Source organism: Lepus europaeus, chromosome 6, assembly GCF_033115175.1.
Source record: "Lepus europaeus isolate LE1 chromosome 6, mLepTim1.pri, whole genome shotgun sequence".
NCBI lineage: Eukaryota > Metazoa > Chordata > Mammalia > Lagomorpha > Leporidae > Lepus > Lepus europaeus.
The window spans coordinates 97,161,661-97,186,477 of NC_084832.1; the positions used below are offsets into that span (position 1 = coordinate 97,161,661).

Consider the following 24,817-nt stretch of genomic DNA (forward strand, 5'->3'; position numbering starts at 1 on the left):
ATGCTGCATTGGATTGGCTTAGAACATAACAGAAAAAGGTGTATTTTTTACAGAGATAGTGGGGGCAGTGATGAGGGAAACAGCATCAGTCTCTAGCACAAGAATTACTAATACAAATGTCAATCTATTTCACAAATTTGCCTAGATCCTGTCTTTAACTTGCTAATATCTAAAGAGTCTCAAAGGAAACTCAGCAGTAAATCACTGATCCCCAGAAGCTGCATTAACCTTACATCTAATACTGTATCTGAGTAGCTTCAGCACTCCCAGAGGACACATCATGGCAGCAGCCAGTTCTCTCTTCGCAGGGAGATGCGGTGGATCTGAGGGTCAGGGCAGAGTGGCTGTCATCAAAGTCTGGCCTTCCTACAGATCCACCGTAAGAGAACTTCACAGCTAGAGGCTTGGAGACCATGTATGTTGACAGAACCACATTTCTGTACTGAGCTATTAGAAATAATCCTGCAAGAAATCAGAAAAGTCAGTCATCAGAGGTGACATGCACTGGAAAGGAGTTCAAAGGCATGAAGGGATAAAAGTTGAGAAAATCTTTCTCCCTTTCCAGGCCTTTCCACTCCCAAAACCAAAATTGCCCATTAGCTCTCTTGAAAATGCCACCATTTCTTTTATTTTCCCCACCCACTGTGCATTCTTCCCCCTCTTTCCTCCTTATTCTCCTTATCCCTCTTTCCTCTCCATGTATTCTCCTCAACTTATTTCCCAAGCCACACGATTTTTCTTCCCTTTTCCTTCTTTCTCATCTTTGTGTGCATCCCTTTGAAGTCCCTCACCTTGAAAAGTTTAGAACTGACCCATCTTCCCACCTCCAGCCGTCATTTTTCCGCAGACCAATCCAGTGGAAGTCCTGACTGAGGAAACCGTTGAGTAGCTGCTAAGGGAGAGATTGAACATGACGAAGAAGGGTAAGGAAGATGAGAAAACCAACGAGTTCCAGTGTCACAGCCAAACAATGGTTCCTCACTCCCTCACTGATCACCAAGGTTAAGGACAGAAAGGTTGTGTCTCCTCCTCAGAACATGTAAGTTGAAGCCCTAACCCCCAGTGTGATGGTATCTGGAGGAATCCTTGAGGAGACAATCCAGTTTAGATTAAGTCACAAAGAAGAGATTAGGGTTCTTTTTTCCCCCAAAGAAACCGTTTATTTAATGAGTACAAATTTCATAAGTACAACTTTAGGAATATAGTGATTCTTCCCATCATATCCACCCTTCCATCCTCACTGCCACCCCACCACTTCCCTCTTTCTCATTCCCAGTCCCATTCTCTATTAAGATTCATTTTCAATTAACTTTACACACAGAAGACGAACTCTATACTAAGTAAAGATTTCAACAGTTAGCACACACACACACACACAAACTGTTTGGGAACAAGTTTTACAGTTAATTCTCATATACAACTCACTGGGAACAGAAGTATTGCATGGGGAGTAAGTGCACAGTGACTCCTGTGTTACTTTAACAATTAACACTCTTATGTATGACCTCAGTGATAATCCAAGGCTCTTTACATGACCTGCCAAGGTTATGGAAGCCTTTTGAGTCCACAGTCTGCATCAGTATTTAGAAAAGTCCATAATCAAAGCAGAAGTTCTCTCCTCCCTTCAGAGAAAAGTATATCCTTCTTTGATGGCCCCTTCTTTCCACTGGAGTCTCACTCACAGAGATCCTTCATGTAGGACTTTTTTTTTTTTTGCCATGATGTATTGGCTTTCCATGCCTGAACTGCTCTCCTGGGTTTTTCAGCCATACCAGAGTGCCTTAAAGACTGATTCTGAGGTCAGAGTTCTATTTAGAGCAACTGTCATTCTGTGAGTCTGCTGTGTGGACTGCTTCCCATATTGGAACATTCTCAACTTTTTAATTTTATCTATTATTATACCAGACACTTGATTTTATTTATATGATCCTTTTAACACTTAATCTTGCCAGCGCCATGGCTTAATAGGCTAATCCTCCACCTGCGGCTCCAGCACCCCGGGGTTCTAGTCCTGGTTGGGGTGCCGGATTCTGTCCCGGTTGCCCCTCTTCCAGGCCAGCTTTCTGCTGTGGCCCAGGAGTGCAGTGGAGGATGGCCCAAGTCCTTGGTGCCTGCACCCACATGGGAGACCAGGAGAGGCACCTGGCTCCTGGTTTTGCCGCGGCCATTGGAGGGTGAACCAATGGCAAAGGAAGACCTTTCTCTCTGTCTCTCTCTCTCTCTCTCACTGTCCACTCTGCCTGTCAAAAAAAAAATTAATCTTATCTGTATGATCAATTTAACACTTAATATGATCACTTTAACATTAAAATGTCCATTCTTCCAAAAGCAATTTACAGATGCAATGCAATACCAATCAAAATACTAAAGATAGTCTTCTCAGAGCTAGAAAAAAAGATGTTGAAATTCATATGGAAACACAGGAGACCTCGAATAGCTAAAGCAATCTTATACAACAAAAACAAAACCAGGGGCATCACAATACCAGATTTCAAGACAGTTATAACAAGGCAGTTATAATCAAACCAGCCTGGTACTGGTACAAAAATAGATGGATAGACCAATGGAACAGAATAGAAATTCTAGAAATCAGTCCAAGCATCTACAACCAACTTATATTTGACCAAGGAGCTAAAATCACCCCCCAGAGCAAGGAAAGTCTCTTCAACAAATGGTGCTAGGAAAATTGGATTTCCACATACAGAAGTATGAAGCAAGACCCCTATCTTATACCTTACACAAAAATCCATTCAAAATGGATTAAGACTTAAATCTATGACCTGATGCCATCAAATTAGTAGAGAACATTGGGGAAGCCCTGCAAGACATTTGCACAGGCAAAGAGTTCTTGGAAAAGACCCCAGAGGCACAGGCAATCAAAGCCAAAATTAACAAATGGGATTACATCAGATTGAGAAGCCTCTGTATTGCAAAAGAAACACTCAGGAAAGAGAAGCGGCAACCAACAGAATGGGAGAAATTATTTGCAAACTATGCAACTGAAATAGGATCAAAAACCAGAATATATAAATAGATCAAGAAACTCCACAACAACAAAACAAACCACCCAGTTAAGAAATGGGCAAAGGACTTAAACAGACATTTTTCAAAAGAGGAAATCCAAATAGCCAACAGACACATGAAAAAATGTCTCTCACTCAGTGTGTGTGTGTGTGTGTGTGTCTGTCTGTCTGTCTCACTCTGCCTGTCAAATAAATAAATCCTTCCAAAATTTTTTAAATTAAGGTATATATTGTGAAAAAATGCATAGATTTCAAAAATCTTTTGAACCCAAATAAACTTCTTTTGATTCTATTTTTCCACAAACTTTTCGAGTTTCAATTATTTTCTGATAATTGCTGAATTAGTTCAACATCTTTGGAAGAAAAAAACTCTTTTTACCTAGAAATTGAGGAAGTGTTGCAGTTGATTTCTCAACAATGTTGCAGTGGATTCCTTTCTGAGAGGAGGAGCGTGGTGGGGGCAAGAGGCGCGGAGTCACCACACAGACCCCGGGAGTCGGGTGAAAGCGGGCTTGAGGCAAGCAGCCCGTAAACTAGTTTATTTCAGTTGGTACAACATCTGATATAGCCAAGACCAGCCAATCCGGTCAAGGGGCGGTCTATGCCCCAACCAATCACAGCCTGTTGCCAGGCTGGGGCTGGGCCAGGCTAATGCCAGGAATTAGGAACTCCATCTGGGTCTCCCAGGTGGGTGGCAGGGGCCCAAGTACTTGTGCCGAAATTTGCTCTCCCAGGTGCATTATAAGGAAGTTGGATTGAAAGCAGAGCAGCTGGGGCTCGAACCAGCATTCCAAAATGGGATGCCAGCATTGTAGGTGGTGGCTTAACCTGAGTCACAACACCAGCAACACAATTTATATCTTTAAGAACTTTTTGAAGACCCTCCTATTCATTTAACTAACACTAAATCCTACAACACAATTCATCTTCTTGGATTTATTCTTTATTTTATTTCATTTCATTTATAGAGGTAATTTCCTTAGTTTATGAACTTCTTCATTTGAATGGCAGACTGTACAGAACAAAGTGCCTTTTACCTCTCTTCTATTGGATAACACTGCACATAAGTGGTGTGGGTAACAACTTTTTTTTTTCAAGATTTATTTATTTATTTGAAAGGCAGAGTTAGAGAGAGAATGAGGGAGAGATAGAGATCTTTCATACGCTGCCTCACTCCCAAAATGGCCACCAGGCCTGGGGCTGGGCCAGGCTGAAATCAGAGGCCAGGAGCTTCATCTGGGGCTCCCACATGGGCACAGAGGTCCAAGGTTTTGGGCCATCTTCTGTAGATTTCCCAGGCACATTAGCAAGGAGCTAGATGGTAAGTGGAGCACCCAGGACGTCAATGTTTATACATTATTTACATACACACACACACACACTTTTCTAGGAATTATTTTTTAGTTCTTTTTTTATCTCTTTGAAAGACAGATGTACAAAGATCTTCCATCTATTGATTCACTCTTCAAATCCCCACAGTAGTGGGGACTGTATCAGGCTGGAGCCAAGACCCAGGAACTTAAACTGGGTCTCCTAAATGGGTAACAGGGACCCAAGTACTGGAGCCCTTCACTGCTGCCTCCCAGAATACACATTCGCAGGAAGCTGGAATCAAGGCATTCCAATATGGGATATAGGCATCCCAAGCAGCATCTTAACCACTGTACTAAACGCCCAGCTCTTGTAGCTAATATTTTAAAACTGAAGTTAGAATATTATTTAGGGGCCAGCCCCGTGGCACAGTGGGTAAGGCCACCCCCTGCAGTGCTGGCCTCCCATATTGGCACCGGTTTGACTCCCAGCTGCTCTACTTCCAATCCAGCTCTCTGCTATGGCCTGGGAAAGCAGTAGAAGATGGCTCAAGTCCTTGGGTCCCTGCACCTGCATGGGAGACCCAGAAGAAGCTCCTGACTCTGGGGAGAAAACCAGCAGATGGAAGACCTCTCTCTCTTTCTCTCTTTCTTTCTCTTCCTCTCTCTGCCTCTCTGTAACTTTGCCTTTCAGATAAATAAATAAATATTTATTTTAAAAAAGTAATAAAGAAAAAACTCCAATGTTTAAAAAAATGAATATTATTTGGACACAAAACGTATGCTTTAACTTTTCCAAAATTAACATGACTTATGGACTGTATCTGAGTTATTTAAACCCATATTGAGAAAAACAAATTATCAAAACCACTAGATTGCTCATATCTTTTGATTAACTAGCTTAATTTTACAAAATGTAATATGAAGAAATGATTACACAAAAATAATTCACATAAATATACCCATAGCTCTTAATAATTGGAAATAAGCAGAAATTTCTCTAAGAATATGAAAAATATTATAAAATGATACACTAATATAAAATTCTTCAATATGACTTTTTTATTTTAAGATTTATTTATTCATTTGAAAGTCAGAGTTACACAGAGAGAGAAGGAGAGGTGGGGGGGGGGAGATCTTTCATCTAATGGTTCATTCCCCAGTTGGCTGCAATAACCAGAGCTGCACCGATCTGAAGCCAGGAGCCAGGAGCTTCTTCCAGGTCTCCCACGCAGGTGCAGGGGCCCAAGGACTTGGGCCATCTTCTACTGCTTTCCCAGAGAACTGGATCGGAGGTGGAGCAGCTGGGACTCAAACTGATGCCTGTATAGGATGCCAGCACTGCAGGCTGGGACTTTACCTGCTACACCACAGTGCTGGCCCCTCAATATGATTTTCTAAAAATAATTGTTTTTACAATTTTTGAAAGTCACCTGGAATAATTTAATGCTTGGAAAAAACAGGATTTTTTTCATACTTTTTCACATACTTTTTCAGATGAAGCATTCAAATCGATGAACGTAATTTTTAATCTGAAAAAAGTACAATACAGGGGCTGGCGCTGTGGCATAGTGGGTAAAGCCATCATCTATAGTGCCAACATCTCATATGGGCACCTGTCCGAGTCCCAGCTGCTCCACTTCTGATCCAGCTCTCTGCTATGGCCTGGGAAAGCAGCAGGAGATGGCCCAGGTGCTTGGACACCTGCACCCACATAGGAGATCCTGATGAAGCTCTTGGTTCCTGGATTCAGCCTGGACCAGCCCTGGTTTATGTAGCCAATTGGGGAATAACTCTGCCTTTCAAATAAATAAATATTTTTTAAAAAAAGTACATGGGCGCCAGGTTCTGGTCATGGCTGCTCCTCTTCCAGTCCAGCTCTTTGCTGTGGCCTGGGAGGGCAGAGGAGGATGGCCCGAGTGATTGGGCACCTGCACTGGCTTGGGAGATCAGCAGGAAGCACCTGGCTCCTGGCTTTGGATTGGCGCAGCGTGCGGGCCGTGGCGGCTATTTGGGGGGTGAACCAACGGAAGGAAGACCAGACCTTTCTCTCTGTCTCTCTCTCTCACTGTCTAACTCTACCTGTCAAATAATAAAAAAAAAGTACAATACAGAGTATTCATAAGTCTGAAAACAATTTGATCTCCTGATTTCAACTTAGAGGTATTTCAACTGAAAACATGTCTGGAAATTGAATAAAAGCACATTACTTGAAAATAAATTAATATTTTTTAAGATTTATTTTATTTATTTGAAAGTCAGAGTTACACAGAGAAGGAGAGGCAGAGAGAGAGAGAGAGGTCTTCTATCCAATGGTTCACTCCCCAAATGACCGCAGTGGCCAGAGCTGAGCCGATCCGAAGGCAGAAGTGAAGCTTCTTCCAGGTCTCCCATGCAGGTGCAGGGGCCCAAGGACTTGGGCCATCTTCTACTGCTTTCCCAGGCCACAGCAGGGAGCTGGATTGGAAGTGGAGTAGCTGGGACTTGAACTTGTGCCCATATGGGATGCCAGCGCTGAAGGCCACGGTTTTAACCCCCTGTGCCACAGCACCGACCCCTATAATTAATATTTTATAGGCTTGTAGCCTCTAGCATTTACTAGAGGTCTTCAGAAATTTCATGGAAAATGTATATTATAAAAAAAATTCTATGGATTTCTAATTTTTAGACAAAAATTTACCTTTTAATTCCATTTTTCCATGACCTGCTAGAGAATTAATAACCTAATTCTCTAGCAATATTTTCCAATACTAGAATACCAGTTTTTTGTTTTTGTTTTTTTTTTTTTTGACAGGCAGAGTGGACAGTGAGAGAGAGAGACAGAGAGAAAGGTCTTCCTTTGCCGTTGGTTCACCCTCCAATGGTCGCCACGGCTGGCGCGCTGCAGCCAGCGCACCGCGCTGATCCGATGGCAGGAGCCAGGTGCCTATCCTGGTCTCCCATGGGGTGCAGGGTCCAAGCACTTGAGCCATCCTCCACTGCACTCCCTGGCCACAGCAGAGAGCTGGCCTGGAAGAGGGGCAGCCGGGACAGAACCGGCGCCCCGACCGGGACTAGAACCCGGTGTGCCGGCACCGCAAGGCGGAGGATTAGCCTAGTGAGCCGCGGCGCCGGCCAGAATACCAGTTTTAATAACTCCAGTTATTTAGCTCCATTTAACACTTAAATTTTTTATATCCTCTTTCTGTTCAGACTAAAGCATGATACCGAGACTGTCACACATAAATCAAAATATTGTGTAAAATTTGCCTTGAGAACAAAAGAATAACAACACTAGTTCAAGAGACTCAGCAGGTCAGATACAAGTCAATTTGCTTCTATAGAAGTTGACAAAAGCTGCAGCAAGGAAAAAAAAAAAAGCCAGAGAAACAAGCACAATCTCACAGGAATATGCGTGGTAAAACCTGAGGTAAATATTTGGTACAGCGATTAAACTGCCTCTTGGGACACCCACATCTCACATGGGAGTGCCTGGTTCAACTCGGCTCCTCCACTTCCCATGTAGTTTCCTACTAATGTGCACTCTGGAAGGCAGCAGTAATGGCTTAAGTACTTGGGTCCCTGCCACACACATGGGAGACCAGATGAAGTTCTGGGCTCCTAGCTGTAGCCTGACCCATCCCTGGTTGTTGTATGCATTCGGAGAGTGAATAAGTGAGTGGATGATCTCTCTGCCTCACTCACTCTCTCTCCCTCCCTCCCTCCTTTTCAGATAAAATGCAAATAAAGAAAGATAGATTTTTAAAAAGAAATAAACTTACCTGTGGATGCTATTAAAACTATCTGATTATTCTGCCTTCTCCAGTACTGACTTAAACCAAGGAGTCTTAAGAGAAAATGAACTCACTGTGGAAATGCAACCAATCTAACTCTGTTCAGTTTACACAACAGTAGATGCAAAAGCCAGGAAACAGAAGGAGAGAAAGGAAGGACAAAACTCCTCTAACACCCTTCACTGCCTCTGGGTACCTCAGAGAAACAGAAATACTGCAACCCCCAGAAAGTCCGCACCTTAGTCCTGTCCACACTCGTCTCGTTACCACACTGTGTGATTTACAATAACGGCTGCATCACAGTCTACAGTGGCAATGTCTCGCATAATGACTTGCTACTCCGGGGTGTCAGTATTTGCCAAGCAATGTTACCCACTTCTGCTGTTGACTTCAGTCAGCTCAAGTCCTCCAAAGCAGCTATGTCAGAATGAGAATAGTTTCCACAAGAAGGTGCAGAAAACAAGGCCATAACATTACCATTTCCTAAGCAATAGGCCCCACGGCATGCAGCCACCCAGCTTAGGAAGAGCATAAAAGAAGAGAAGTCACAGAGGTGGAAATATTTGGAGTTTATATTTACATTTCAAATGATGAGTGTTGTTTTGCCAGAAAACAAGACTCTAGATGCTTTAATCTTTTCTTAAAATAAGAAGTTTTAGGATTTAAGAATTATACTGCTTTAGAGTAATTACCTCTTTGCATTTTCCCAAGGGATGTTCCTAGAGCTGAATTCTTAATCAACTGTTCTCCATGAGCTGAATCCACCCAATAGAAATACCGATATCAAAACACCAAATGTATGAAATTTGCACTAAAAACCAAACTAGAATTTCTGCTTCCTTCATATATGTTATTTATTTCGACAAATGAAAATCTGATTGACTTTTATTCTAGGTGTCCCCAGGATATCAATTCCTTGTATGACCTTGAGATGCCCTAGAACTAACAGAGTTCCCCAAGAGACCACTGTGGGCAGGGGAAGATCTGAGAGCCTGCAGAAAGTGAAACCCCACCCGGTGAGCTTTGTGTAATATTTAAGATCACACACACAGTCTCCTTCCTTCCATCCCAACTTTCTGCACATTGGTTCTCAATCTGGAATTTATTTAATTCCAATCAATGATCACAGTCTCTGTCCCTATGATCATGGCTCATGTATAAAAATCTGCTTCCTCCTTGTTGGACCTTGATGTTTCTGGGCTCAAGGCTTCATTTATTAAGATCTGTATTTTAGGTCTAAGCCCTCCCTGTTATACTCATCATTCTCCCACCTCCAACATATACATGTGTGCATGTCCATGGGCACACACACACACACACAGCTGTGCAAGCCTCTGGCTTGCTCTAACTGAGTGAAGGACTTCTGAAAATTTACCTGCTAAAAAACTAGGATCTTAGGGAACTCTAGTAAAACAGTTCCTGGAAATTGGGCCGAAACCATGAGTCAAGGGCAGGCAGCTGCAGTTCGAGATAAGGCGCCAGATAAAGGCATGGGAAGCACCCAACCGCCCCTTATCTGTAGGTCCCGGCAGACAGCAAAAGTATGCAGGGTATTTACTGCACACCCCCGCCCTGCTTGCTTGGGAAACTGCCCGAACTGCCCCCTTCCTTAGCCCCTTACCCAGTAACCATTAACATATCCAATGAAATTGTAACACGACTAAATATGCTAATGTTGTGGTTTAAAGCTTTAAATACCCTGGAAAACTGATGTTCGCTGCTGCTCTCTCTGCACTACACTAGAGGGTGCTATTGAGACAGCCCATTTGCAAATGAAATAAACTTCCTCTTGTTATTACAGCGGTTGGAGCGGAGGTCGTGTTTCTGGGGTCCGGTCAATTTGTGGGACGCCTGCTTAAGGGGTCTTACATTTCTTGGGGGCTCGTCCGGGATTTGGAACCCCAGATCCACCCTCCATCTCCCAACCGGAGGTAAGTCTTTTCTGTTCCGTGTATTTTTGTGTGTTTTATTGTTTGTCTGTACGGGCGATAGAGCGTCCGGGCGATAGAGCGCCGAAAGAGTGGGAAGCTGGTAGTAGGCAAGGACAGACGTGTCCGGACCCCTGGCTTCAGCCGTGGGGGGACGCCCCCAACGGTGTATTGGGGGGAAGGGAAGGACTTTGTCTCCCTCCTCCCCCGGGGAAAGGCTGATAGAGCGGCCGACCCCATCTGAAGTTTTGTTTCAGTTTTGTTTCGTCTGGGAAAGGCTGATAGAGCGGCCGACCCCATCTGAAGTTTTTGTTTCAGTTTTGTTCTGTTCTGTTGTCGCGCGCAGTGTCTCTGTTTATCTTGTGATTGTGTTCTGTGTTACGGTTTACTTGCCTTTTGTCATTAACATGGGACAGGGACTAACTTTGAGCCTTGGCTGGACTGCGCACTCAGCTCTCTGCGTCTTTGCTGGGCCGCCCGCCTGGCCTGGTCGGGTGTGGCCTCTCCGCTCGAGCCTCCCTCCTTCCTCCTCCCCCGAGTCTCTCAGGCTCTGTCTGGAGAGGTGCCCATCCATCCTTACAGATGTCCCTTCCTAATAAACCTTGCTGTTTTGCCTCCCGCTGCTCTCTGTCTCACGCCTGAATTCTTTCTTGCGCGAAGACAAGAACCCTGCAACTTTGAGAAGACATCGGAGGTCAGTATTCCTTCCCTCAAGCGGGACCGGATCTGTGGAAGTGACCGTTGAGTGTCCGGCACCCCACAGCTCTCCAAGAACGCGGAGTCCCCCCGGCCACGGCTTAGCTACGGCCGAAACTCCAGAGGGATTGTAAGGAACGGGAGGGCGATTAGGAAGGCTTTTGGTAGCTTTGGTACATCTTAAAGTTTTTGTGAGCTATTACTGTTGCTAGGCTTTGATTGTCTGAGGACTGAATCTGGAAAGGAGCTCAAGTTAACTATCTGTTTTAATTGACTGTTTGCAGTAGTCCTAATTGATCTGGCTTTGGCTAAATTATAGGAGGTTCCCAGCACTCTTGGTGAAATGGCGCACCTACCCAACCCCACGGCCAGTCCTGCCAGGCCCCGGTGTGCGCAGTTTTCCCTGTAAATGGGGGACCACAGCCTTTCTCTGCACTCTAGTCCAGTCCACGTGGCCTGCTGCACCCAGGCAGGCATAGCCAGATATCCCTATGGAAAGCGCCCCCCCCCCCCCAGGGCTGCTTTTTTTCCCTCTCCTGGAGGAATTTCCAACTCAATACTACTGCCGGCCTCACCTAAGGGAGCCAGAGCCTTAAGCCATTAACCCTTTCCAACCTGATGGGTTTTTCTCTTTGCAGTAAATGGAAGCCTAAGCAATGGTTCATATGCTGATGTCTAGTTCTTTTCTGTGCTGCTGTCCCTGACTTATCTGATGAGATAAGTGCCTTGAAGGTTTCACGTTTTTCTATTGCCATTATGAGTCTTGATTGGGAAAACTGCAACGCAAAGTTGTTTATGTTGTTTATCTGTTTTCAGTGTTTAAGTGATTACCCAACTGATCAGAAGTGTACTAATTGTTGGCTAAACCGCTTGACTCTGACAGCTTAAATTCTAAACCGAGTCTTCCAACTTTGGGCTTCCAGTCGGATCCCTGGAACTCTCAAAGGATGAGACTCTAAAATTTGTTAAAGTAACAGCTGCTTGAGTCAATTCAAATTATGTAAAATGTATTAAAATGTAGTAAATGGTGTCAGACCTATGCTGTATTCATGTTTTTGCTTTCCAGCTAGAGTGGTCTTATAAAAATAAGAGTAAATTTGTGTGTATACAAGCCTTTATGTTGCTAACATTGGTTCAGAGAATTAAGTTAATGCCAAAGCCCTTTGGTTTGCTTGGTAGCTCACTTGCTCGGTTTTACATGTCTTTGATATGCTTTAAACACGTTTCTCTTAACGATGAAGATCTTTTCAAAGTTGTGTCCATGTTTGCTGTATTCTTATGTTACTTAAAAACATAAAAATGTGGCCGGCGCCGTGGCTCAACAGGCTAATCCTCCGCCTTGCGGCGCCGGCACACCGGGTTCTAGTCCCGGTCGGGGCACCGACCCTGTCCCGGTTGCCCCTCTTCCAGGCCAGCTCTCTGCTGTGGCCAGGGAGTGCAGTGGAGGATGGCCCAAGTGTTTGGGCTCTGCACCCCATGGGAGACCAGGAGAAGCACCTGGCTCCTGCCATCGGAACAGCGCGGTGCGCCGGCCGCAGCGCGCTACCGCGGCGGCCATTGGAGGGTGAACCAACGGCAAAAGGAAGACCTTTCTCTCTGTCTCTCTCTCTCACTGTCCACTCTGCCTGTCAAAAAATAAAAAAAAAAAAAAAATAAAAAAATAAAATAAAAAAAAAAAATAAAAAAAAAAAAACATAAAAATGTAATTTTGACTTTTAATTCAAATAATGGTGTGGTATTCAGTAATAACTCGGTGTCTTAAGCCATCTAGGCATCAATGCTAAGCAAAATGTAAAAAAATATATATATATTGTACTTTTCACATCTTAAATTCGATAAGAGAGAGACTGTTTAAGTTTGTTAACATGTATTCTCATAGATTGTCTATACATAACAATTCAAGACTATGTAAAAGTAACTACAGGTGTAAAGTTTCAGAAGGTGTGAGCAAGTCATAAAAAGTTTTAAAAGGTTTACAACTTTAAAATTGTTTAAGTTAAGTGCTAATGCCAAAATTACATTGACCTAAAGTTAAAGTCTGATCTTCTGTTACAACAATGAGGTTTTAAAAAAAATTGTCCACTAATGTTAGTAAATATTGGGAAATGGTCTAAGTCGTAAATCTTGGAATCTGTTTTTGCAAAAACTGTAATGTCTATTTTAACAGTGTCTGCTTAATCGGTTGCTCTGCCATTTCTAGAGTTAGGTCCTGTAAGCTCTTTTTGACTCTGTTAAATAGTTCTAAATTATGTGAACCCTTATGTTTAAGGTTTTATTTCTGGTTTATTCGACAAACAAGAAACATAGAATTCATGTTCTGCCAAAGTAATCTATTGTGTACTCTACTGTATCTGTTAAGTTCATATTGATGAAAAGTATTGTTAAGTATTATGATCAGATCTGGTTTAAAAGTGTAAAAATCACCCTGACTAATGAATGGCTATCATTTCAGGATGTTAAGGAATTTTATTTTGACCAGGTACTCTTAAGTTCTCTTGGCACCTTTAACAGACTTTCTGAAAATCAGAGTTCTAAATTATCCGGACTTTTGACATCCCCAGAGGGCCCCTGGACATGTCAAAAGAGATATCTCTCATCTTGCAGAGATAATAACCAATCGGCTGTTTAGATTAAAAGTGGTGCCAAAATGTGAAATGATGCTAAACTTCAGCTATAAATGTGTTTCTTTCTAGCTGCTCCAGTCTCTGGCTCAGAAGCCAGATCCTTTAAAGAGGGACTGATGAAGTCTCCGTCCAGCTAATGCTGAACAACCAGGCATTACTAGTTCAAATGTATTACTAGTTTAAATGTGGATCAAATGGGAGGTCTAGCCAAAAGGGAGAGAGTGTTCCAAAAGAGACTTGGAGACAATGAGAGATGGTTATGCGGCAGGTGCTAGAGAACCAGATTCCAGGAGTCCAAGAAAACTCTAGTGTCCACAGGCTACACGGTGAAAGCCCGGAAGCCCAGGAAGTCAGTCTGGAGACCCGACTCAGCTGCCTCACTTCTCCTCTTTTCTCTTCCAGAAGGGAAGTTACTACAGTTCTGCAGGACTCTCCACTGTGATGTACGGTTTGATCCCCTGACCTTATGTAAGGAATGGTTGACCTTTTCTGTAATAATGCCTGGCCACAGTATGGAGGACCAAACAGCATAGCCAAAATAAGAGGTTAAACTATAAAATAATGTGACAGCTAAATTAATTTTTCAGTGTACGTGGTAAGTGGGCAGGACTCCCCTTTTAGACCAAATTGAGGGATGAATAAAAAGTTGTACTGATGACCTTAAAGTATGCAAGCAGGTCACCACAGTTGATCTTACCTAAAAGGTCATAGTTCTCCTCATGGGCACGGTCTTAACTCGCAGGAAAATACTAAGTGTCAGAATTTGCCCATGACCATAGTTTTTTAGCTCACCCTGATATTAAAAAAAAATCAGGGTTGGGTTGAGCACCCCCTTGACTGACATAGAGGCTGCCTCCTTGGTCTATTTCATTAGAGACCAGGAGAACGAGGAGCAAGCTAGCAGCAGGAGCGATATAAGGATAGGCAACAGGCTAATCTATGGCTTTCTGCACGGTGATCTGCCGTCAAGGAGACCCAGCAAGGCCAGTGCACCCCAAACAGCACCTGTTGCTGATATAAGGAGCCAGGGCATTGGGCAAGCAGCTGTCGAGACAGAAACTGTCTTCTGTCAGCTCTGCCAAGAGCACAGCCACTGGACACGGAACTGCCCTGGGTGTCGAAGGACTCCTGGTTCAGAACCGCAGACCTTGTGGCCCCGAGCTAAAAAGCCTTTAGCTCTGCCCAGCCTCTGCCTAGATTCTAGCTCCAGCCACTGCTATTGAGGGGATGGCCTAGGGTCAGTGAAACGCAAGTTGCCTATTTGTACCAGCCTCCTATTAAAGCTCTCCTCCTAGTCCAGCCAGGTAATGCAAGTCAACAGGGTGCCTCCCTTAAAGGAAATTCGCATCACCCCTGTATAGGTCTGGGCCTCATGCACCCAGCCAGGCCTTAAACATCTATCCAATAGTATTAAGCTTAGAGAAAGTCCTCCCTGCCAGTTCCTAAAAACAGGACTTTCAGTAACAGCTAACTCAGTCCTGCACCTATTCGGACAGGTCCTCACTGAGGACTTAAAGGGACTATCTCTTGAGGGGGGTGCACAATAATCCATAATGTAGATGATTAAATGTAAATAATTTGTAGTCTGTCTCCTTTCCCAGTCTGAGACTCTAGTCTAGAGTCTTAACTTCCTAGCAAAACTAGCTACTAGGTATCTGGAGAAAAACAAAGCATTGGTAGTCCATTAAAGTGTTAAATATTTAACCCTTATTCTCTCCCCTGGGGAGAAAAAGCCAGCCCCAGAGAGGATATGGGCCATGCAACAAATTCATGCCAGTTCCAGGGGAAAGTGGTCCCCTCCACTCCTGTACTGAGGCTATAGACTTGATCTGTGCCAACAGAAGGGACCTAAAAGACAGCCCCCTGACTAATGCAAATAAAGTTTGGTTTATAGATGGAAGCAGCTTTGTCAGACAGGACCTGCTTCTCAGGGTATGCAACAGTTACAGCATGGCACGTTATTGAAGCGTGCTCTGCCCCCAGGAACTTTTGCTCAGCTAGCAGAACTGATTGCCTTAACCAGAGCTCTAGATCACACAAGGGATTTTTAAGGCATCTTCACTCTGCATGGAAACCTTAGTCTTCTGGTGAGGTAAGAAGAGCCAACCAGGCTCTATGGAAAACATCAAGTATAAAAGTGTGTACTTGGTAAAAAAAGGTCTAAAAGAAAAGAGTGTTGTTGGTAAGAAGGGCTAAAAAGGAAAGAGCTTTTTAAATAAGGAAAGGACATGGTTTGTAAGAATGACTTTATCCTGATGGCTAGTTTACTCTAGACTGGAATGGAAATGGTGAAATGTTTAAAGTAAGTTAAAGAGGGTGTGTGAAAGTCACAAAAGGTTATAAAAAGAAGAAGTGTTAAACATACTAACTACTGCTCCAGGGGGTATCTGTGCCATACTCCAGGAAAAATATTGTCTCTGAGTCAATCAGACTGGACAGGTACAAACCCAAATTTGTACTTTTCCTGGACAATTCCAAACAGCTCCAGGACCAGGCCAAGCAGGGCTGGGATTTCTGGCCTAACATCTGGTCATGGAAAACTTGGCTATTTCCTCTCCTTGGCCCAATAACTTCTGTAATCTTGCTGCTTCTCTTCGGACTGTGTGTTTTTAATGCCCTTGTTCGTTTTGTCTCTAGCAGACTAAGAGCTGTTAAACTCCAAATTGTCGTCAGATAAGGCTTCCAGCCCATCCCACTGGACGACCTGAGCAGCCCCCTGGACCGAGCAGCACAGCCTTTCTAAGGCTACTGTCACATACCATAAGACAGATAGCAAGGGGAAATACCCAAATCTCCCTCGACGCCCACATGCCAGCTTTGAAGAAGTTACAGAAGACAGAACTCCATCCATAATCCCAAAAATTTTGGGTATTCCTCTTGAGGGGAAATGTTAGGTAGGAAGTCAGTCATGAGCTTATGTGTGTGTGACAGGCCTAAAGAGAGGACAACTATATGCATCTGCATCTCAAACACCCTGCTCCCTTCCTTTGTTTCAGACCTTCAACAGAGGATATAACAGAGACAGGGGTTAAGGGTGATCCCTAAAATTTTAAGATTAAAATTGGCCAAAAACAAAAAGGGGGGAATGAAGGACTTCTGAAAATTTACCTGCTAAAAAACTAGGATCTTAGGGAACTCTAGTAAAACAGTTCCTGGAAATTGGGCCGAAACCATGAGTCAAGGGCAGGCAGCTGCAGTTCGAGATAAGGCGCCAGATAAAGGCATGGGAAGCACCCAACCGCCCCTTATCTGTAGGTCCCGGCAGACAGCAAAAGTATGCAGGGTATTTACTGCACACCCCCGCCCTGCTTGCTTGGGAAACTGCCCGAACTGCCCCCTTCCTTAGCCCCTTACCCAGTAACCATTAACATATCCAATGAAATTGTAACACGACTAAATATGCTAATGTTGTGGTTTAAAGCTTTAAATACCCTGGAAAACTGATGTTCGCTGCTGCTCTCTCTGCACTACACTAGAGGGTGCTATTGAGACAGCCCATTTGCAAATGAAATAAACTTCCTCTTGTTATTACAGCGGTTGGAGCGGAGGTCGTGTTTCTGGGGTCCGGTCAATTTGTGGGACGCCTGCTTAAGGGGTCTTACACTGAGAATTGTTAGGTCGGTCAGTGTTAAGAGTAAATAGTGGAGAAAGGAGAAGAAGGCAGGGTGGATGATGAGGGGAAAAAAGAGGAAAGAAGAGAGGGAGGGGGACAGCTTCCCCCAGGATCCTTTTTGTTCCTCAAAGGAGGCCACATGATAGGTTTGAATAGCATTCACACACACACACAACACACACACACAGAGCTACAATTTCTCAACACTTGCATTTACCATTTCCTGGTTGTCCGCAAACATAACGAGATGTGAGTCTTCAGCTAAGCAGAATCTCAGACTAGAGTTCCAGTCTTTTTTCTCCACTGAGAAATAGTAACAGTGGTTCCCATATCTCATCCAGAGGTCTGGGCAGCCAGGGCAGCTGACACAAGTGGAGGGATTGGAGCCTAGAAAGGAAGAGGACTTGGTTCGCATCTTAATGCACAACTTGGTCTTGGAAATTATACAGCACATGAAAGGGAATATGGTAGTCCCAGCGTCTTCCCTGCTCCATCACCTTTCAGGTTAAGGCTCAGAGTAATGCAAACTGAATACCTCATAACATCCAACTCCATCCCAACTAATGTGCATTCCACAAAGCAAGGATGTGACCATGACCAAGGGAGCCAAGAAAACAATGTAGTGCAATCTGCCTGCAGGCTATGGAGCACATCACTGTGCTAGAGACTTCTATGCCCATGCGGCATATACATACCAGATAAAGTAACTGCCTTCACAGGATACATATCCGTGTCCTGTCCCTATACGTTCAGCACATACAATGTGTAGCTTCATGACGTACACCGCTTAAATCAGGCAGAATCATTCAGAATGCCAACCTCAGCCTCATACCCCTCAATGGTGGACAAGAAAAGGAAGGAAACTAGAAAGAACAAACTTCACTAGAACGGAAGCTTCTACCTTTTTGTTATCACAGATGTGATTATCACTTGGGTATTGAATAAACATACTTATATTTCAACAAAAAGAACTTAGTTTAGTTTTTTTTTTTTTAAATCTGAAAGACAAGCATATCAGATGCTGCATGCAAAGTGATAGAATTCTCCTTACTAAGCTCTTTTAAATAGAAAAGAGCCTCTTTTCTTTAAAATGGCTGTATTAAGGGGCTGGCATTGTGGTATAGCAAGTAGAGCCTGTGACACCAGCATCTCCTACAGGTGCCAGTTCAAGTCCTGGCTGCTTCACTTCTGATGCAGCTCCCTGTTCATGTGCCTTGGAAAGCAGCAGAAGATGGCCCAAGTGCTTGAGCCCCTGCACCCACATGGAAGTCCCGGATGGAGTTTGGGGAATGAAGCAGCAGATGACAGATATCTCTCTATCTCTTCCTCTTTCTCTCTCTCATAAATAAAATCTTTAAAATAAACAAATAAATAATGCTAACTCACACAGATTTACTTTTTCTAAAAATTCTGCATTACAGTTCTGTCAAAATGAGGGAGAATCAATTAGCTTTTGCGGTCATTTCTACCCAAGATTCCTTTTTTTTTTTTTTTTTGACAGGCAGAGTGGACAGTGAGAGAGAGAGAGAGAGACAGAGAGAAAGGTCTTCCTTTGCCGTTGGTTCTGATTGCCTACTTCAATGAAACACATTTGCAGAAACTCCCCCAGTGAGCAGTTTTACAGTAGGCAATTATGAGCCATTACACCATGCCAGCACATGTAGATACACAGCTGCAGGAGAGATTACATATCTACCGTAGATTTGGGAGTTGGAAGGTGGGGAGAGCAATTCTCTTAATGTAAAGATTAGATAATCTTCCGTGGGGAGACCTGCTATGGCACCAGTGTAGGCTTCTGGAGGCTGTGTTAGGTTGGCACCTTATAGGTTTGTAATTTTTCCATACCCACCTTATGTCAGCAATTCCCAACTTCCCTGTGAATCTCCCTCTGTTCGGGGTACAGCTTGGCTCTATTGTCAGTTCTGAGGCTGAACCCTCAGAATCTTAAGAAAACATTTCTATGTAACCTGTCACTAACGATCCTCCCTCAATAATGTAAACCTAAATTAGGACCCTAGATAGTGAAACAAACTAAGAGTCCTCCAGATCACCAGATTTAAGAACTTGCAGGAGCTAAACCTAGAAAAGTGAGTTCTAGAAAATGTGAATGCACCTAAATGGCAATTTAAAAAATTAGAATATGTTCAATTAAATTACGACATATATGAAAAGTCATAACTCATTATTTTATAATTTAATTATCACAATAAATATGGTAGTAAGTAGGAAATGTTTATAAAATAATATAAAATTAAAAAGCAATATGCAAGATTATAAGAATATTACAATCAGAATTTCTTCTCATCTTGCTTTGGGTAAAAAAGGATGGGAGAGCTTTTAAGAGAACTTGATTACAATTCTGTATGGGAAATAAACCCTTATGCAAATTCAAGCAATTGAAGATGAAAAGACTTTTCCTATGAAAGAACTGTATACAGCTGGTAATTTATTTTGTTTGATTATTTTATATTTTTCAAAATTTCTCCTATGTCCTATTGCTTACATAATCTAAAATGGATACATAAAAGATTAAACTTGCTTTAGGTAGCACTTACCTTGGCACGAAATCCACTGGTACAGCAGCAAACTTGCAAGAACTGCTGCCAGAAGCCCCAAAACTATTGCCACAAGGGAAAAAAGAGAAGGCCTGGAAGAAGCTGCAACAGAATCCAAAGCAAAATCTCAAGTCAGAAGAAAGGTCAAAGGAGCAGAGAGGGTCAGGAAAGTATGCCAATTTGGCCTGGTGGGAACTGAACTTAGACCATAAATTCTTTCCGAGATCTGCCAGGATATTGCCCTAAAGTCCAAGATAACCACTGAAATTTACCTCAAGAAGCATGAAATATTTATCAAGTTAAAGAATACTTTTTCTGGGGCCGGCACTGTGGTGTACCAGGTAAAGCTGCCATCTGCAGTGCCGGCATCCCAAATGAGCACAGGTTCAAGTTCTGGCTGCTCTACTTCCTATCCAGCTTCCTGCTAACATGCCTGGGAAAGCAGCAGAGGATGGCCCAAGTGGTTGTGCACCTGCATCCACATGAGAGACTTGGATGAACCTGGTTCCTGGCTTCGTCCTGGCCCAGCCCAAGCTACTGCAGCCATCAGGGGGGTGAACCAGTGGATGGAGCTCGCTCGCTCTCTCTCTCTCTCTCTCTCTCTGCCTCTGCCTCCCTGTAACTCTGCCTTTCAAATAAAAAAAAAAAAAAGATCTTTTAAAAAAAACAGAATACTTTGTCCTTTGAAACTGCAGCTGTGTGGTCTCACGCTTTGGTGGTAAAAACATAAATTGGGACAGCTTCCTTGGTAACTTGGCAATGTCTGCCAAAATTGCAAAGGCGTTTAATCTTTGGCCCAGCAATTGCTTTTTTTTAAATATATATTAAATAATATATATATATGGCTATTTATGGAAGACATATTTGTAGAAAGAAAAGATTGAATTACAATCCAAATAACTGTCAGTAAAAGATCAGTCAATTATATCATTCTGATATATCCATAAAGTGAATATTCAATATCTAACAGAAAATAGAGACATTTTTATTTATTGATATGGAGTGATTTTTAAAATATATAGTTAAGGGAATGAAAACACCCTGCAGAACGGGTGTATCAGTATCTCTGTAAGCACACTCAAGAATCCCACAGTGTTTTTGCTTCTGGAGTGGGGAAATGAGTCACTGGAGACAGGGATGAGGGGGAGATTTTTTTTTTTAAAAGATTTATTTGTTTATTTGAAAGGCAGAGTTGCAGAGAGAGAGAGAGAGGTCTTCCATCTGCTGCTTCATTCCCCAAATGGCCACTATGGCTGCAGCTGGGCCGATCCAAAGCCAGGAGCAAGAAGCTTCTTCCAAGTCTCCCACGCAGGTGCAGGGGCCATCTTCTACTGCTTTCCCAGGCCACAGCAGAGAGCTGGATCAGGCATAGGCTTTAACCGCTACGCCACAGCACTGCCCCCGAGGGGGGATAATTTTACTGGTTTTTTTTTCTCTACATTTAGAATTTGAGTCATGGGAATGTATTACCTACTTAAAGTAGATAATAAAATTTAAATGAAAATAAAGTAGCCTATATCTTACATAGATTAGAAGATTCTTTTTGCTTTGTTTTTGGAAGAAAAATGAGTTTAGGTTAAGGTCATGTTTAGGGATGGAATGTTATTTCAAATTAACTATGTTGTGGGGCCTACACTGTGGCATAGCAGGTAAAGCCAGCAATGGGCACCAGTTCAAGTCTCAACTGCTCCACTTCCAATCCAGCTCCCTGTGATGCACCTGGGAAAGCAGCAGGAGATAGCCAAAGTGTCCGGACCCCTGCACCCGTGTGGGAGACCCAGAAGCAGCTCCTAGTTCCTGGCTTCAGATCAGCTCAGCTCCGGCCATTGCAGTCAATTGGGGCGTGAACCAGTGGATGGAAGACCTCACTCTCTCTTTTGCTGCCTCTGCCTCTCTGTAACTCTGCCTTTCAAATCAATACATGAATCTTCAACTTAACTATGTTGAAGTTAACAACCTATATCTAAGAATGCTATTTTTTACAGTTGAAAATGGTAGTATTTTCCCCAAACTTTTATTTCAAAATCATAGATGTCTCACAATCTGATAATATAAAATTGTATATAAAACAAATAAAAAAACCCTATAAAATAAGATTTAAATCCAGATTTTGATTCCTTTGTTTGGCACATTTTAGTTAGGAAATTAATTTTGCCTATTCGGGCCTCATTTTCCTATTTAAATTTTAGATAAATTATTCTATAAATATGTGTGTATTTGTGACATAGTCTGAACTTCTTAAAAGAAATTTATACTGGAGCCAGCACTGTGGCACAGCAGGTTAATGCCCTGGCCTGAAGCGCCGGCATCCCATATGGGCGCCGGTTCAAGATCCAGCTGCTCCTCTTCTGATCCAGCTCTCTGCTGTAGCCTGGGAAAGCAGTGGAGGATGGCCCCTGCCCCTACGTGGGAGGCCCAGAGGAAGCTCCTGGCTCCTAGCTTCAGATCGGCGCAGCTCTGGCCGTTGTGGCCAATTGGGGAGTGAACCAGCGGAGGGAGGACCTTTCTCTCTCTCTCTCTCTCTCTCTCTCTCTGCCTCTCCTCTTTTTGTGTAACTCTTTCAAGTAAAATAAATAAATCTTAAAAAAAAAAAAGAAATTTATCATGAGAGATGTCTTTATGAGAAGAGAGTTCTGCATGATAAATATTTGAACTAATGAATGTAAAAAGATTTCTAGTGACATAAAAATATAATTGCACTGTGAAAGACCATTTAATTAAATAGGTATGTTATTTCCAATATTATGCTAAAGGAAAGAATGGTATCAAAATATAGTGATATCTGTTTAACCACTACCCAGTTCAAGAAAGTGAGTAAAGTTATCTTTGCACTCGAACTATCAAGTTCCAACTTATCACCCGTTGTGTGACTCTCACTTGATGCGTTAAGATATACATTGCTGTTGATGTAATGTTTCTATGCCTTAGAAATTAGCACAGATTCAATAGAAAAGAAGAAAAAATACAAGTAAAGACTTTCAATGCTTTATAATTTATAGTAACAAAAATAAATCTAAATGCTCAACTATACTGGAATGATTTAGCCAATTATGGCAATTAGAAACCATATTAATAAGACTATGTAGCCAAAAAGAAAGAGAAACCATTAGAAACTATATTAATAGACTATGTAGCCAAAAAAAAAAACCATTAGAAACTATATTAATAGACTATGTAGCCATAAAACCATTAGAAACTATAATAAGACTATGTAGAAAAAAGAGAGAGAGAGAGAGAGAAGGCTTATGGAGGGACTGTAAAGCATACACTTTCTGGGCGCTTACTGTCTCAAATACAAAATCAAGTATTAATTTTCCCATTTACACTATTATGTACCTCTCTGAGGTAGCACTTTCTCAAGGCTCTGTGTAAAAACAGCTTTTGTTTTTTTGTCTTCAAATCTCAAAAGAGCCTCAAGGACTACTTATGTGTAGTGTTCTTTATGTATTTTCTTCCTTGGCTCAACACTGGAGGTTAAAACTCCCAGATATGTGAATTAGTCTCTTTCCTGACAAAATCCTACCATTATCCATTAGCAAAATTGTTGGCATTCTCCTCACTTCATAGTCAGAAAAAGGGAAATAACTTGAATTTAAACAGCCAAAGATTACCGCGAACATGACTAAAGAGATTAATAAAGTCATCCCAAGCAAGTTCTTATATCAGTTCAGGAACAATAAACAATAGCATTGCTCTAGCTTGGCTTTCTTAGGTGAGATCAAAGAAAGCAATGTTTAGAAAATAATTTCCCCGAGACCTCTGATCAGATCCTGTACCATACACCTGGTTTTCATATTGTAATTCTTGACTTCAAACTTGACAAAAAATATTTCTTCAAATCATCCTCACTGCTTCTGTACCCTCTATCCCAAACTTACTCAACTCCCTGTTCATCCATAACCCTAGTTTTCCATAATAACTTGGTTGACTCACCTTTTTGCTGCGGTCTGTCGCCACTCTGGGCTTGAGTTCCAGTAGGCAGCTCTAATATGGAATAAATGACACTGTCAGCCATCTCCATGCAGTCTTTTTCACATTCAGTGGACAGAGTTAAATTACAGAAGTGTGAAGAAACAGTCCCATCAGTGAACTGCTAGCAGGAAACTTGACAAAGGCAGAAGTCATTTTTCCGGAAATGATTCAAATTGCAGGGGCTGTCCATATTCTATATTGTTAGTTTTTTTTGTTGTTCCACCAGAGTCTCTAGCTACTCATTCAATTGATATTAAACTGAATCCCCACCTAATTGTATTTAGCAAACAAAAATTGCTCTCAAGTTCTTCAATTTTCATTATGAAAACTAAAATAAAAATGAAAGTGGTTCCTGACTATTAATCCTCTGTCCATTGTGTTTTCTTCACCTTCTTGCTAGAAATCAGTTGAATGCAAATATAAGGTCTTCCAGTCTGTTTCATTATTCTATATTTCTGTTTTCTTGTGTGTATCATATTGTTTTCGTCAGCTTTGTAATATATTTTGGAATTAGGAAGTATGACACCTCCAGTTTTGTTCTTTGGTTATTTAGGGTCTTTTATAATTCCATGTGAATTTTTGGATTTTTTTTTTCTATTTTAATAAAGAATGCCTTTGGGATTTTGGTAAGATTGCACTGACTCTGTAGATCACTTTGGGTAGTTCTATGGTCTGATTGTTTATATGTTGAAACTTAATTGTCAGTGTGATGATATTAATATACAGAGCCTCTTGGAGAAAATTCAAATCAAATGGGATAATATCTCATACCTGTTAGGATGGCACTATCAAAAAGACAAAAGATAATTGTTGGAGAGGAGGTATAGAAATGTGGCACATCTGTGGAAATGTAAATTGGTTCAGTAATTGTGGCAATCAATACGGAGATATCACAAAAACTTCAGAATAGAACTACCACATGATCCAGCCACCTCTTTTTCAGTACATGTCCAAAGGAAATGAAATCATTATCTCCAGGAGCTATCTGCACGCCCATATTTATTGCAGCCCTATTTTCAATAGCTAAAATATGGAAATAACTTACATGTCCATAAATGGGTTTAAAAATGTGGCATACGTACAATAAAATATTATTTAGTCTTTTAAACAAAGGAAATCTGGGGCAGAAATATGGCACAGCAGGTTAGGCTGCCACTTTGGTTACCTGTGTTCCATACTAGAGCGCCAGTTCAAGTCCCAGCTCCCTGCTTATGTTACTGGGAAGCAGCAGATGATGCCTCAGGTACTTGAGTCCCTGCCACCCACGTCGGAGACCCGGATGGAGTTACTGGCTTCTGGCTTCAACATGACCCAAGCCTGGCT

At 42.3% G+C, this 24,817-nt stretch overlaps 1 protein-coding gene across 1 annotated transcript; it reads right to left on the reverse strand.

The window, feature by feature from the left end:
• Positions 1-350: 350 nt before the first annotated feature.
• Positions 351-23,537, reverse strand: KLRG1 (killer cell lectin like receptor G1). The gene is made up of 5 exons (XM_062195427.1): positions 23,443-23,537; positions 19,523-19,614; positions 17,185-17,354; positions 792-892; positions 351-462 (listed from the first exon to the last, which is right to left on the reverse strand). Exons 1-5 carry the CDS (start codon positions 23,535-23,537, stop codon positions 351-353), a joined length of 570 nt encoding a protein of 189 aa, XP_062051411.1.
• Positions 23,538-24,817: the final 1,280 nt, after the last annotated feature.

Coding starts and splice junctions, on each gene's coding strand:
- KLRG1 (XM_062195427.1), bottom strand. CDS start 23,537: ATGGCTGACAGTGTCATTTATTCCATATTAGAGCTGCCTACTGGAACT. Junction 17,355..19,522: donor CCAGTGGATTTCGTGCCAAG/GTAAGTGCTACC, acceptor CTTCCTTTCTAG/GCTCCAATCCCTCCACTTGT. Junction 893..17,184: donor TTGCGGACAACCAGGAAATG/GTAAATGCAAGT, acceptor TCTCTCCCTTAG/CAGCTACTCAACGGTTTCCT.